Here is a 15,536-nt window from a genome sequence, read left to right as displayed (position 1 = left end):
ATCCGTTTTCATTTGTTTCCATCTGTTTTTGTCGGTTCCGTTTTTTTTTTTTTCCGGAAGAAAAATAAGCCTCTTTCACACGGGCGTTCCGTATGTCTATTTTTCATCTGTCCGTTTATGGATGAAAAACAGACCCCCATGTAATTCTATGGACTAACGGATGTAAACGTATGCTCATCTGTCTACATCTGTTAACATCCGTTTAATTTTCTTCAGTGAAAAAAAAGGAACAGACAAAAACCAGATGTAAACGGATGAAAAACAGATGTTAAATGATATAAATGGATAAAATGGACAAAAACGGATGTAAATGGACGAAAACGGACGAAAAACTGGTGATAAAACTGATGTAAACTGATGAAAAAGGGATTTAATCGGATGAAAAAGAGATGTAATCGGATGAAAACTGACTAAAATGGATGAAAAACAGATGAAAACGGACAAAAATTGATGAAAAACATGTAAAATGGATGAAAAACTTATGTAAACGATGTTAAATAGCTGAAAAAACGTATGTAAACTGATGAAAAATGGATGTAAGCGGTTGTAAACGGGCTAAAATGAATGAAAAACTGATGAAAATGGATGAAAAACAGATAAAAATGGGCGAAAATGGATGAAAAAGGGATGTAAAATGGATATAAATTGATGAAAATGGACAGAAAACTGGTGATAAAACTGATGTTAACTGATGAAAAATGGATGTAAGCGGATGAAAACAGATTAAGATGGATGAAAAACAAATGAAAACAGATGTAAATGGATGAAAACTGATGAAAAATTGGTGATAAAACTAATGTTAACTGATGAAAAACGGGTGTAAACTGATGAAAACAGACTAAAATGGATGAAAAACAGATTTAAACGGACGAAAATGGATGAAGAGCGGTTTTAAAACGGATGTAAATGGATGAAAATGGACGAAAAACTGGTGATAAAGTGGATGTTAACTGATAAAAAAACAGATGTAAACTCATGAAAAACGGATGTAAATGGGTGAAAACGGTCAAAAAACTGATGATAAAACAGATATAGGCGGATGAAAATGGACTAATACGGCTGAAAAACAGATGAAAACAGATGTAAAAAGATGAAAATGGACGTAAAACTGGTGATAAAATGGATGTAAACTGATTAAAAACAGATGTAAATGGATGAAAAACGGATGTAAGCAGATGAAAACGGACTAAGATGGATGAAAAACAGATGAAAACGGCCGAAAATGGATGAAAAGCGGATGTAAAATGGATGAAAAATGGATGTTAAAACGGATGTAAGCAGATGAAAACGGACTAAGATGGATGAAAAACAGATGAAAACGGCCGAAAAAACCAAGTTACACTTACGGTAACGTCTTTTCCAGGAGTCTTTCAGGCCAGCACTCTGAGAGACCTCGGCTCCTCCCCATCTGAGGAAACACCTCCACCTACAATAAAAAAGCTCCACTCCCCTCTGACCTCAGTTCTCCAAGCATCCTCCGGTCATCTGGGGAGACACAATGCGAGACAACATAATCACAATAAGCCATCTTCACATAACCAATATCAACAGTGGGTGGGAAACCGGTGCTGGCCTGAAAGACTCCTGGAAAAGACGTTACCGTAAGTGTAACTTGGTTTTTCCCCTACCGTCTTTCAGGCCAGCACTCTGAGAGGATAAGCGAGTACTCACCCTTCGGGCGGGCTAACTGCTTGTAAGACCTTACGACCAAAGTCCTGCTCCTGCACCGAGACCAGGTCCAGTCTGTAATGCTTGGCAAATGTGTCATAGCTGGACCATGTTGCCGCTCTGCAAATCTGCCCTGGGGAAACCCCTGCTAACTCTGCCTGGGTAGCCGCCACAGCTCGGGTGGAATGTGCCTTGATACCCTCCGGGACCTCCAGGCCTTCTGCCTGATATGCTCCTGTAATCGCCAGCCGCAGCCAGCTGGCCAGCGTCCTTCTAGACGCCTTCTTGCCTCTTCTAGCCCCCTTAAAAAAAACAAAAAGGGATTCGGTGCTTCTGAACTCCCTAGATTTCTCTAGATACTGGAGAACGCACCTTCTGACATCTAAACAGTGATACCTCTCCTGATCTACCCCCACCGGGTCAGGAAAAAATGAGGGAAGGACAATGTCCTGTTCCCTCTGGAAACTCCGAGCTACCTTCGGAATGAAGGACGGGTCTGGTCTGAAAACGATCCTGTCTGAAAAAATACGGAGATAGGGTGTTCTGATCGAGAGGGCCTCCATCTCACACACCCTCCTCGCCGTGGTAATCGCCACCAGAAAAGCAGTCTTAATGGTGAGCTCACCTATCGGACAGGACTCCAAGGGCTCGAATGGAGCCCTAGTCATCCCCCCGAGCACCTTGGCCAAATCCCACACTGGAAATGGTCTGGACCTCGGAGGCCTCTGCCTCACCAGAGCTTTGAAAAACCTACTCACCAACGCCTCCCTGGCCAGGGGCGTCTCCAAGAACACACTGAGGGCCGAGACCTGGCCCTTGAGCGTGCTGACAGACAATCCCTTGTCCGCTCCCGCCTGCAGGAATTCCAACACAGAAACCAAACTATGGGTTGCCACAGCTGTCCGGTCACACCAGGCTGTAAAGCAACCCCAGACCCTACCATAAATGGCCTGGGTCTCCTCCTTCCTACTGGCCAGTAATGTCGCCACCACCCTAGGCGAGAACCCCTTTTCTAAGAGGAGCTGCTGCTCAGAAACCAGGCCGTTAACCGCAATCTTCCTATGCTGGGGCAAAGAACCGGCCCCTGCGTTAACAAATCCACTCTTGGAGGCAGCTCCCAGGGTGGACGAGAGGCCAAACTCTTCAGGGTCGCAAACCACGCCCGCCGCGGCCAGAAGGGAGCTATCAGTATTAACGAGGTCCCCTCTGTCCTGAATTTCCTCAGGACCAGGGGGAGCAAAGGAACCGGGGGAAAGGCGTAACAAAGCCGGTAGTCCCACCTCTGACCTAATGCGTCCACCGCTCTGGACCCGTCCCAGCGGGATAGAGAGAAGAAATTTGGGACCTTGTTGTTCCTTCCGGAGGCAAAAAGGTCCACCTCCGGGGATCCCCACCTTCGCACAATCTCCTGAAAGACATCGGGGTTCAAGGCCCATTCCGACTCCCTGAGCCGAGTCCTGCTCAGGAAGTCTGCCTTCTGGTTCAGCTCCCCCTTTAAGTGTATCGCAGACAGGGACGCCAAATTCAGTTCTGCCCAGGACAACAGTGTCGCCGCTAAGGCCCCGAGGGCCTTGCTCCGCGTCCCTCCCTGCCTGTTTATATAAGCCACTGCCGTGGCATTGTCCGTCAGGACACGCACGTGCCGGCCCCTGACCTCCGCCTGGAAGGAGTGCAGAGCCTCCCACACTGCCCTCAATTCCTTCCAATTCGAGGATTTGTCCTTCTGCCCTAAGGACCATTCCCCCTGAGTCACCAAATTTCCCAGGTGGGCTCCCCAGCCCCTGGCGCTGGCATCCGTAGTGACCTCCACGGAAATCGGAAAGCACCACAACAGCCCCTGAGTTATGCTGGACGATCTCCTCCACCACCATAGAGACCTTTTCACACTGGGGGGCACCAAGACCCTGCGTTCTAGGGAGTGACACTTCCTGTCCCAAACCCTCAGGATCCACAACTGGAGGGGACGCATATGCAGACCTGCCCACTGAACTGCCGGAATGGACGCTGTCAGCAATCCAAGTACCGACATGGCCTGTCTTATGGACATCGACCTGCTCCCCTGCAGTAATCTGACTCCGGCCTCCAACTTGGTGACCTTTTCCAAAGTCAGGCTGGTCTTTTGGTCTACCGAGTCTAGAGTGTAGCCCAAGTAAATCACCTTCTGAGAAGGCACCAGGCAGGACTTCTCCAGATTCAAAACCCACCCCAAGCTTTCCAGATGGTTCCTCACTATAACCAGGTCTTGCCGTAAGTGAGCCTCTGAATCTGCGAAGAGCAGCAAATCGTCCAGATAGGCCACCACTGAAATCCCCCTCAAGCGGATAGAAATCAGTGCCTCCGACAGAACCTTGGTGAATACTCTTGGCGAGGAGGAAAGGCCGAATGGAAGAGCCCTGAACTGCCAGTGTCGAATTCCTTCCTCCCCCCCCACTGCCAACCTGAGGAACCTCTGAGAGGCTTCCGCCACGGGCACGTGTAGGTAGGCGTCCTTCAAGTCTATGGATGCCATGAATGCACCTGGTGGGATTAGGGACCTGATTGTAAAAATGGAATCCATGCGGAACCTCCGGTAACGTACTGACTTGTTCAAGGGTTTCAGGTTCAAAATCAGTCTGAACGCCCCAGACGGCTTTTGAACCACAAACACATGGGAATAAACTCCCTTCCCTCGCTCCGCTACCGGAACCCTGGAGATGACCCCCTGGGACTCCAGAATCTCCAAAGCGCCCACCAGAGCCGCGTCCTTCGTCGGATCCCTTGGACGGGTCGTCACTAGAAAAGTCTCGGGTGGCGGTCTCAGAAATTCTAACCGGTAACCCCTTCGGATGACATCCAAAATGAAGGGGCTGGTGACCACGGCTTCCCACTGTGGGAGGAATGCCGCCAATCTTCCCCCCACAGGAGGAACCAAGTCACCTTGGTTTTTGGGGCTGCTCAGGAGGGCGAAAAATCGCCCCCCCTCTTCCCCTACCTCTCTGTCCAGCCGACCTACCCTGACCAGGCGGTCGCAGGCTCAGCCTCTTTGCCGGGCGGGCCTTCCGTGTCCCCCCCTCCTGCATTTTCCTCTTGAGGGGGAAGGACTTTTTCCTATCAGCTGTCCGGTCCAATAATTCCTCCAACCCCGGGCCGAACAGACAGTCTCCTGTGAGGGGGATGCCGCATAACCTAACTTTTGAAGTGATGTCCCCCTGCCATGTCTTTAGCCACAGCGCCCTTCTGGCTGAATTGGTCAGGGCAGCAGACCTGGCCCCCAATCTCACCGACTCTGCGGAAGCATCCGCAATATACCCCACTCCTTGCAAAAGGGTCTCAAAAGAGGCCAAGATTTTTTCCTTGGGAGAGTCTGCCACAATATGGGCCTGTAATTGCGTAAGCCAATACTCTAAGTTCCTGGCTACCACTGTCGTAGCCATGGCCGGTTTCAGGTTGTACAGGGTCGAGTCCCAGGCCTTCCTAAGGAGAGACTCTGCCCTTCTGTCCAATAAGTCCGGTAAGACCCCCATGTCCTCAAACGCTAGGTCAGTTCTCCTGGTTGTTTGGGAAAAGGCCGCGTCTAGCCTGGGGCTCTTGTTCCAGACCGCCTCCGGGTCTTCCGAAAACGGAAACCTCCTCCTCAACGCTTTTGAGAAGAACGGTTTCCTTTCCGGGTCTTGCCACTCCTTCTTAATCGTGTCTACCAAAATGTCATGCACAGGAAACATTCTGTGCTGGTGCTCCTCCAATCCCTGATACATTTGGTCGTGGAGAGATAAGGCCTTAACCTCCTCCTTAATGTCCAGGGTTTCGTATATAGCCCCCAGGAGCTCATCAACCTCCTCTAGGGTCAACTTATACCGGGAGGGGCCCCTCCCTTCCTCTGAGGGACCCTCACCCGCTGATTCCTCCTCAGACTGGGAGTCCCCCACTGGTTCCTCCCCAGTCATAAGGGGTTCCCGACGACTCACCGAAGCCACCTGGGGGGGGGGGGGAAGTGTAGGTAATGGGAGGGCAAACCTCTCCATGAGGGACTTGAAGGAGTCGAAGGTGGTAGCCAACTCCTTCACCGACCTAGCTAGGTCCCCCTGTTCCGGCTTCTCCTCCCTCACCAACCCCTGTATACATGGGCCACAAAGAACCTTTCGCCAAGATTCTTTTAGAACTTCCTTACAGGAAGGGCATCTCCGCTTGGGCTCCTGGTGCCTAAGTTTAGCTCGGGCCTTGCCCTGCAAGACACAAAAGAAAAAGGGGGGGGGGGGGGGGGAAGCCCAATCAGTCCGACACTAAACACCCCCCCCCCCCTGCTTCCCGGTAGAGCAACAAGGGCCTGAAAAACCACAGACCCCTTGCCCTACCTTCTGCTAGGGGCCCACAGGTAGGGGAGGCCTCACTGAGGCACCTTACCTGCGACTGGCTGGTGCTGGCATCTCCTGGTCCCGGTGCCTCCGACATCCCGTACCGGAGGGTGGTCGCCTGGTGCAGGTCTGTCCCCCAGACCGCTGTGCACCGCACCGCCACATTCAAATTTCGCGCCGCCGTGGTGTGAAGGCCGCGACCGGAAGCGGAAGTCGCGGCCCTGGGCGAAGCCCCGCCCCTTCCGCCAGAAACCGCCGTCTCCCGACGTCCGGCCCGGCAAAGCCCTCAGACCGCCAGCATGGGAAGGAGCGGAACTCCCCCCGATCCTCCCCAGACCTCACCACGGCCACCCCGACACCCCCCCTCGCCGGAGGGGGCCGGGGGGCGAAGAGCAGGTAAGTGCCCTGTCCCGTCCCCCGGGATGCACTCTCACTGCTGGCAGCCTGCCCTGGGAGGATATGCAGCCGGACACTCCGGCCTTCACTCCCGGCTGCGTCGGGCCTCACAGCCGGCTATCCGGCCCTCGGCTCCCCTATCGTCCTCCTGCGCCTCCTCGTGTCTCCCCACCGGAGGAAACACCTGAACTGAGGTCAGAGGGGAGTGGAGCTTTTTTATTGTAGGTGGAGGTGTTTCCTCAGATGGGGAGGAGCCGAGGTCTCTCAGAGTGCTGGCCTGAAAGACGGTAGGGGAAATGGATGAAAAGCGGATGTAAAATGGATGAAAAATGGATGTTAAAACGGATGTAAGCAGATGAAAACGGACTAAGATGGATGAAAAACAGATGAAAACGGCCGAAAATGGATGAAAAGCGGATGTAAAATGGATGAAAAATGGATGTTAAAACAGATGTAAGCAGATGAAAACTGATGATAAAACAGATGTTAACTGATGAAAAATGGATGTAAACTGATGAAAAAAAACAGATGTAAGCGGATGAAAACAGATTAAAATGGATGTAAAACGGATGTAAATGGATGAAAACTGATGAAAAAAACAGATGTAAGCGGATGAAAACAGATTAAAATGGATGAAAAACAGACGAAAATGGATGTAAAACGGATGTAAATGGATGTAAACTGATGAAAAAAACAGATGTAAGCGGATGAAAACGGATTAAAATGGATGAAAAACAGACGAAAATGGATGTAAAACGGATGTAAATGGATGAAAACTGATGGAAAAACTGGTGAGAAAACTAATGTTAACTGATTAAAAAAGGTGTAAGTAGATAAAAATGGACTAAAATGGATGAAAAACAGATGAAAACGGAGGAAAAAGGACAAAAATGGATGTAAAACGGATGTAAATGGATGAAAAAGGATGAACAATGGATGTTAAAACGGATGTAAGTGGATGTAAATGGACTAGAATGGATGAAAAACATGAAAATGGATGAAAAAACGGATGTAAGCAGATGAAAATGGACTAAAATGGATGAAAAACATGAACATGCATGAAAAACGGATGAAAAACAGATGTAAACAATGTAAAAAGGATTAAAAAATAGTATGTAAACTGATGAAAAATGGATGTAAGTGGATAAAAACGGACTGGAATGGATGAAAAACTGGTGATAAAACTAATGTTAACTGATGAAAAACGGATGTAAATGGATAACAGATGATAAAACTGATAATAAAATGGATGTAAATGGATGTAAATGGATAACAGATGATAAAACTGATAATAAAACGGATGAAAATGGATGTAAATGGATCGTTGTTTTCTTTGAAAGAACATGACTGAACTGGTGATAAAACTGGAGCGGCGCTGTGAAAGGACCCGTAAGGTTTTCTTCCGGTCACACGGACGTTGACAGATCATCATCCGTTTCCATCCGCCAGCCCACAGAAATACGCGGGGGGGGGGGGGGGGGGCAGTTTTTCATCCATAAACGAACAGATTCGAGGAGGACAGACGTCGAGTGAAAGGGGGCATTTTGACAGAAACACCCAATGTAAGGGGGCACTCTAATGGGGACCCTGATGTATGGGGACATGCTGAGGGGGACTCTGATGTAAGGGGGCACACTGATGAGGACCCTGATGTATGGGGACATGCTGAGGGGGACTCTGATGTAAGGGGGCACACTGATGGGGACCCTGATGTATGGGGACATGCTGAGGGGGACTCTGATGTAAGGGGGCACTCTGATGGGGACCCTGATGTACAGACGCGGCTCTGATGGGGGCCCTGATATATGGATGCACTCTGATGGGGAGCCTGATGTATGGGGGCACTTTGTTGGGGACTCTAATGTAGCAGAGGACTCTGATGGGGACCCTGATATAATGGAGGACTCTGATGTAAGAGGGTATTGAAAAAATGTCCGGGTCAGGAAGGGGTTAGCCATTTACCCTCCAGAGGATCCCCCCCCCCCTCCCCGGACATTTTTTTGCAATACGGCGCTGCGTTGCTTTGACTGACAATTGCGCGGTCGTGCAGCGCTGCACCCAAATGAAATGTCCCTCCTTTGTTCCCCACCCATACTTTCTTCCGGTGGTATGCGATCCCCTCTGCGGTTTTTATTTTTTGTGTTATAAACAAAAAATGCCGACAATTTTAAAAAAAAAACAATATTTTTTACTTTTTTCTATAAAACATCCAGTAAAAAAATGTAAAAAATCGTAAATGAAATAAAATGTATTCTGCCGCGTCTGTGCTAAAATATCCCAATACGGGGATCTCCTATTTCCTGGGGACCCCGTGATCTCCTATTTCCTGGGGGCCCCGTGATCTCCTATTTCCTGGGGGCCCCGTGATCTATTTCCTGGGGGCCCCGTGATCTCCTATTTCCTGGGGGCCCCGTGATCTCCTATTTCCTGGGGGCCCCGTGATCTCCTATTTCCTGGGGGCCCCGTGATCTATTTCCTGGGGGCCCCGTGATCTCCTATTTCCTGGGGGCCCCGTGATCTCCTATTTCCTGGGGGCCCCGTGATCTCCTATTTCCTGGGGGCCCCGGAAGCTGTCGGCCCACGTAGGGCAGTCCATTGAAATACATTGCGCGTCGTGCAAAAACACGCCTCGGCGGGACGCTAACCTAACGGCGCCATGAAACTCCCCGTAGGGGCTGGTTCACTCCGCTGCAATTTCAGGTGCGATTTGGGAATTGAAATCGAATCTAATGAATGTGAGTGCCCTAACGTACGCGATTTGCGCAATTTCAAAAGTAGTTCTTGTATGACTTTTTCTGCGATTTTCTCATAAAGACTACAATAGAAATCGCACTGCAAAACGCAAGAAATCGTTGGGAAATCTTTAGAAAATGCGGTGAAATCGCAAACAAAATGCAAGATTTTAAATCGCATCCATTTGCGTTTAAATTTCCAAATCGCACCTGAGATGGCGCCGCAGCAAATCGCATACGTTAGGACACTCACATTTACATTCATTAGATCCAATTTCAGGTACGATTTAAATTCCCAAATCGCACATTTTGTTTGCGATTTCACCGCGTTTTCTGAAGATTTTCCAATGATTTCTTGCGTTTTGCAGTGCGATTTCTAAGCCTGCGTCGATTCGCCGTTTATTTATTGAGGGTTGCTTGACACGGGATGCGATTTTAAAAATCGCACGTTTTGTTTGCGGTCTCACCACGTTTTCTGAAATTGCGGCGGTGTGAACCAGCCCTACAATAGAAATCGCACTGAAAAACGCAAGAAATCGCTGGGAAATCTTCAGAAAAGGTGGTGAAATCGCAAACAAAACGTGCGATTTGGGAATTGAAATCGCACTTGAAATCGGATCCAATGAATGTGAGTGTCCTAACATACGTGATATGCTGCGGCGCCATTTCAGGTGCGATTTGGGATTCGCCACTAAAATCACAGCCTGCGTCGATTCACCGTTTATTTATTGAGGGTTGGTTGACACAGGATGCGATTTAAAAATCACTTTTTTTGCGATTTCGCCATGTTTTGTGAAGATTTCCCCAACGATTAATTTTCCATTGTATTTTTCAGTGCGATTTGTAAGCCTGCATCGATTCACTATTTATTGAGGTTAGTGTTGACACAGGATGCGATTTAAAATCGTTCTTGTTGTTTGCGATTTCACCGCGTTTTTTGAAGATTTCTTGCATTTTCCATTGCGTTTTGCAGTGCGATTTCTAAGCCTGCGTCGATTCACCATTTATTTATTGAAGCTTGGTTGACACCGGATGTTAGAAATCGCACTGCAAAACGCAAGAAATGGTTGGGAAATCTTCAATAGTTGCAAGCAAATCTTCAGAAAACGCAGTGAAATCGCATCCAAAAGCCTTCGTTCACACCGGATGCGATTTAAAATTGCGTATTTTGTTTGCGATTTCACTGCGTTTTCTGAAGAATTCCCAACAATTTCTTGCGTTTTCCATTGTGTTTATTGCAATTTCGCATATAGACTACAATAGAAATTGCAGTGCAAAACACAAGGAATCGTTGGGAATTCTTCAGAAAACGCAGTGAAATCGCAAACAACACGTGCGATTTGGGAATTTAAATCGTACCTGAAATCGGATCTAATGAATGTGAATGTGAGTGTCTTAACATGCGATTTGCTGCAGCGCCATTTCTAAAGTAGTTCTTGTATGACTTTTTCTGCAGTTTGTTGCGATTTCATGTATAGACTACAATAGAAATCACACTGCAAAACGCAATGGAAAAGCAAGAAATCTTCAGAAAACGCGGTGAAATCGCAAACAACATAAGCGATTTTAAATCGCATTCTAAGCCTAATTCTTGGTTCACACTGGATGTGATTTAAAATCGCATGTTTTGTTTGCGATTTCGCTGCGTTTTCTGAAGATTTCCCAAAGATTTCTTACATTTTCTATTGTGTTTTTAGTGCGATTTCTGTACGTGAAATCAGATCCAATGAATGATCCAATGATTTGCTGAAGTTGCAAACAAAAGTGCGATTTCTAAATCGCATCTGGTGTCAACCAAGCCTTAATAAATAAACAGCGAGTCGATGCAGGCTGCGATTTTTGCGGCAAATCGTAGGACCGGCGAAGAGAATGGCGCATCTCCAGCCGGTGAATTGACACGGGCTTAGAAATCGCACTGCAAAACGCAATGGAAAACGCCATAAATCGTTGGGGAAATCTTCAGAAAACGCGGCAAAATCACAAAAAACTTGCGATTTTTAAATCGCATCCCATGTCAACCAACCCTCAATAAATAAAGGGTGAATCGCAGGCTTAGAAATCGCACTGCAAAACGCAAGAAACTATTGGGGAAATCTTCAGAAAACCGCAAACAAAATGTGCAATTTTAAATCCATTTGCGTTTAAATTCCCAAATCGCACGTTTTGTTTGCGATTTTGCCGCCTTTTCTGAAGATTATCCAACGATTTCTTGCGTTTTCTATTGTAGGGCTGGTTCACACCGACGATATTGCAGAAAACGCGGTGAAATCGCAAAAAAACTTGCAATTATTAAATCGCATCTGGTGTCAACCAACCCTCAAAAAATAAATGGTGAGTTGACGCAGGCTGCGATTTTAGTGGCGAATCATACGACTGGCGAAGAGAGCGGTGCATCTCCAGCCCATGAATCGCCGCAGAAATCGCACTGCAAAACGCAAGAAATCAATGGGGAAATCTTCAGAAAATGCAAGAAATCGTTGGATAATCTTCAGAAAACGCGGTGAAATCGTAAACAAAATGTGCAATTTTAAATCGCATCCATTTGCGTTTAAATTCCCAAATCGCACATTTTGTTTGCGATTTTGCTGCCTTTTCTGAAGATTTCCCAACGATTTCTTGCGTTTTTCAGTGCGATTTCTATTGTAGGGCTGGTTCACATCGCCGATATTTCAGAAAATGCGGTGAAATCGCCAAAAAACTTGCAATTTTTAAATCGCATCCCGTGTCAACCAACCCTCAATAAATTAGCTGCGAGTCGACGCAGGCTGCGATTTTAGCGGCGTATCGTAGGACTGGGGAAGAGAAAGGCGCATCTCCATCCGGTGAATCGACGTAGCCTTAGAAATCGCACTGCAAAATGCAAGAAATCGTTGGATAATCTTCAGAAAACGCAGTGAAATCGCAAACAAAATGCGCAATTTTAAATCGCATCCATTTGCGTTTAAATTCCCAAATCGCACATTTTGTTTGCGATTTTGCTGCCTTTTCTGAAGATTTTCCAGCGGTTTCTTGCGTTTTTCAGTGCGATTTCTATTGTAGGGCTGGTTCACATTTTTTCAGAAAACGCGGTGAAATCGCAAAAAAACGTGCAATGTCAGCCAACCCTCAATAAATAAGCGGCGAGTCGACACAGGCTGCGATTTTAGCGGCGCATCTCCATCCGATGAGTCGACGCAGGCTTAGAAACCGCACTGCAAAACTCAAGAAATCATTGGGGAAATCTTCAGAAAACCGCAAACAAAATGCGCAATTTTAAATCGCATCCATTTGCATTTAAATTCCCAAATCGCACGTTTTGTTTGCGATTTTGCCGACGCAGGCTGCGATTTTAGCGGCGTATCGTACGACTGGCGAAGAGAACGGCGCCTCTCCATCCCCTGCGCTTTGCACGTCTCCTTATTATAGGGAGCCGCCTGCGATTTCTCCTCCTTCCCGGCATCGGCGTTCAGCTGCAGAAACCTGATGCTCAGACAGGTGTCCGCCGATCTCCTCCCCCCTCCGTTCACCTGGGAGAGAGAAGTGTCTTGGACGAGCCCCGGAGGCTGAAGTTCCAGCAGTGCGCACATTGCAGGAGGGGAGGGCGCGAAGGAGGAACAGACACGCTCAGTCCGGGGAGAGGGAGAGTCGCAGCGCCAGGCATATAATACACAACAAAAGTCTCCCGTCGGATTCCAGACCTCCTGTATAAATCGCAGGGGACGCGGGGGACGGGGGAGACGCGGGGGACGAGTGAACGGAGGGGACGAGTGAACGGCCTTTTTCCTTTTCTTTTTCTTTTTTTTTGCTTTTGTGCTTTTGCATTATTGCAGAAGCCGCAAACATCGCCACACCTTCCGCTGGAGCTTGTCACCGTCTGCTGATCCGCAGGCGATCCCTGTGGATGGGTGACTCACGAGAAAGCAGCATCACGGCCGTATCGTCTCTGGAAACTGCTGCATCGCTCCTGGGATCTTCAAGGTGAAGCGAGTTTCCTGGAGGAGAGAAGAAGGGGGGGGGGGAGAGAATCGCCTTTCTTTTTTTTTTTCCTCCCCGCTGGATGCGGCGGCTTCTTCTTCCCCCCCCCCCCCCCCCTCGCAGCCAATGGTGAGCGGCGAGCACAAGGAGCTCTCCCAGCCTGCACCGGCCTTCCCATCTGCCTGAAAGGTGAGTCTGCGGATTATGTGGGTCTGGGGCGCGGGACGCGGGGTGCGGGGATGGGGGGGTGCGGGGATGGGGGGCTGCCGCGGACGGGATTAACTTTCGGGATTAAAAATTCAATCGGCGGCTTTTATTCCTGCGGCCAGAAAAATAATTACCAAAGATTTGACGCAGGCGGTGTGGTAGGTACCGGTAGGATGAGAGTCGCAGGACGCCATTGAGATCGCGAGAGATTTGGCGGACGATCGTTTTTCGTTCTATGAAAAAAGTGAGGTTGGATTGTATTTTATGTCTTGTGTATGTGAGCCTCTCGTGCGTGGGCGGTAAAAAAGAGGATGCAAAAGTTCGATAGGTGATAACCGTGCAGGCGGTAAAAAAGAGGATGCAAAAGTTCGATAGGTGGCCGAGCCTCTTGTAAGAACAATGCAGGCGGTAAAAAAGAGGATGCAAAAGTTCGATAGGTGATAACAGTGCAGGGGTAAAAAAGAGGATGCAAAAGTTCGATAGGTGGCCGAGCCTCTTGTAAGAACAATGCAGGCGGTAAAAAAAGAGGATGCAATAGTTCGATAGGTGATAACGGTGCAGGTGGTAAAAAAGAGGATGAAATCGTTCGATAGGTGGCCGAGCCTCTGGTGGTCACAGCGCAGGCGGTAAAAAAAGAGGATGCAAAAGTTTGATAGGTGATAACAGAGCAGGCGGTAAAAAAGAGGATGCAATAGTTCGATAGGCGATAGCAGTGCAGGCGGTAAAAAAGAGGATGCAATAGTTCGATAGGTGATAACAGTGCAGGCGGTAAAAAAGAGGATGCAATAGTTCGATAGGTGATAACAGTGCAGGCGGTAAAAAAAGAGGAAGAAATCGTTCGATAGGTGATAACAGAGCAGGCGGTAAAAAAGAGGAAGCAAAAGTAGCCAAGGCGATGGCGGAATTGTGATGTCATAGAGTGAGGTTTCCACACTACGGCCCTCCAGGTGTTGAGGAACTGCAAGTCCCATGAGGCCTTGCAAGACTCTGACATCCACAGGCAGGACTCCCAGAGGCATGATGGGACTTGTAGTACTTCAGCAGATGGAGGGCCGTAGGTTGGAGACCCCAACATAGACGACACACGCCGGGTCGGGATATAGATTGGCAGGTCAGGTTGTTCTGGCGGTAGGATCTCACCCATGTGTGGTGTCCATGGGGGGGGGGGGTCTGTAAGCCATTGGCTCAGAGGGGCTACCAGCACCAGATGAGGTGAGTAGGCAGAATGGGGGGGGGGGGGTTATTAGTGTTGGGGTAGGTTTGTGTTAGGCTTGGCTCCTAAAATGTTTGGAGGAGGTGAGGACTTACTTTAAGTGTTAGGTTTGTGTTAGGCTTGGCTCTTAGCAATTAAACGTTGGGGGGGGGGGGGGGGATGGGTCATGTGGTTTAAGTTTTAATGGGTTAAATGTTGGGGGGTGAGGGCTTCCTTTAGGGGTTAGATTCGTGTTAGGCTTTGCTGGAGGGGGTTAAATGTTGAGGAGGGTGAGGGCTTCCTTTAAGTGTTAGGTTTGTGTTAGGCTTGGCTCTCAGGGGGTTAACTCTTTGGTGGTCAAGTGGCTTTGGCTTTCTTTAAGGGTTAGATTTTTGTTAGGCTTGACTCTTAGCAATTAAATGTTGAAAGGGGGGGGGGGGGTATGTGGTTTAAGCTTCCTGTAGGGGTTAGATTTGTATTAAGCTTGGCTATTAGGGGTTCAATGTTGAGGAGGGTGAGGGCTTACTTTTGGGTTAGGTTTGTGTTAGGCTTGGCTGTTACGGGGGTGAACTGTTTGGTGGTCAGGTGGCTTCGGCTTACTTTAAGTGTTAGACTTTTGTTAGGCTTGGTTCTTAGCAATTAACGTTTTTTGGGGGGGGGGGGGGGGGTCACGTGGTTTAAGCTTCCTTTAGGGGTTACATTTGTGTTAGGTTTGGCTGTTAGGGGTTAAGGGCTTACTTTTGGGTTAGGTTTGTGTTCGGCTTGGCTCTTAGCAATTAAAACTTGGTGTGGTTTAAATTTAAGGGGTTAAATGTTATGGGGGGGGGGGATAGGCTTACTTTTTGGTTATATTTGTGTTAGGCTTGGCTGTTAGGGGTTAAATATTGAGGGAGGTAAGTGGTAAGGGCTTACTTTAAGGGTTAGATTTTTGTTAGGCTTGACTCTTAGCAATTAAACTTTTGAGGGGGGAGGGGGTTATGTGGTTTAAGCATCCTTTAGGGGTTAGATTTGTGTTAGGCTTGGCTGTTAGGGGTTAAATGTTAAGGGGGGGGGGGC

At 48.3% G+C, this 15,536-nt stretch overlaps 2 protein-coding genes across 3 annotated transcripts in view; one reads left to right on the top strand and one right to left on the bottom strand.

Annotated features, from left to right (window-relative positions):
• The window catches only part of PLEKHG5 (pleckstrin homology and RhoGEF domain containing G5), a 362,885-nt gene that overhangs the window by 67,786 nt on the left and 279,563 nt on the right, over window positions 1-15,536 (top strand). Inside the window, exon 1 of one of the 2 annotated variants that reach the window (XM_089663653.1) lies at window positions 12,608-13,270. The exons of the other annotated variant lie outside the window; for it this stretch is intronic. The gene's annotated coding sequence lies outside the window, so the exon portion shown is untranslated. Of the gene's footprint in view, window positions 1-12,607; window positions 13,271-15,536 lie in introns of those variants that run through there. 2 annotated transcript variants of the gene reach the window in all.
• Window positions 4,579-5,664, bottom strand: LOC149434551 (lamina-associated polypeptide 2-like). Its single transcript, XM_089663650.1, has one exon. The coding sequence runs from the start codon at window positions 5,589-5,591 to the stop codon at window positions 4,581-4,583; it is 1,011 nt and encodes a 336-aa protein (XP_089519776.1). The 5' UTR covers window positions 5,592-5,664; the 3' UTR covers window positions 4,579-4,580.

Source organism: Staurois parvus, unplaced genomic scaffold (assembly GCF_062004578.1).
Source record: "Staurois parvus isolate SC_StPar_1 unplaced genomic scaffold, SC_StPar_1.0 ptg001740l, whole genome shotgun sequence".
In the NCBI taxonomy this organism is placed as follows: domain Eukaryota; kingdom Metazoa; phylum Chordata; class Amphibia; order Anura; family Ranidae; genus Staurois; species Staurois parvus.
The sequence above is the reverse complement of the archived record's forward strand: the minus strand, read 5'-3'. Positions and strand labels throughout refer to the sequence as shown.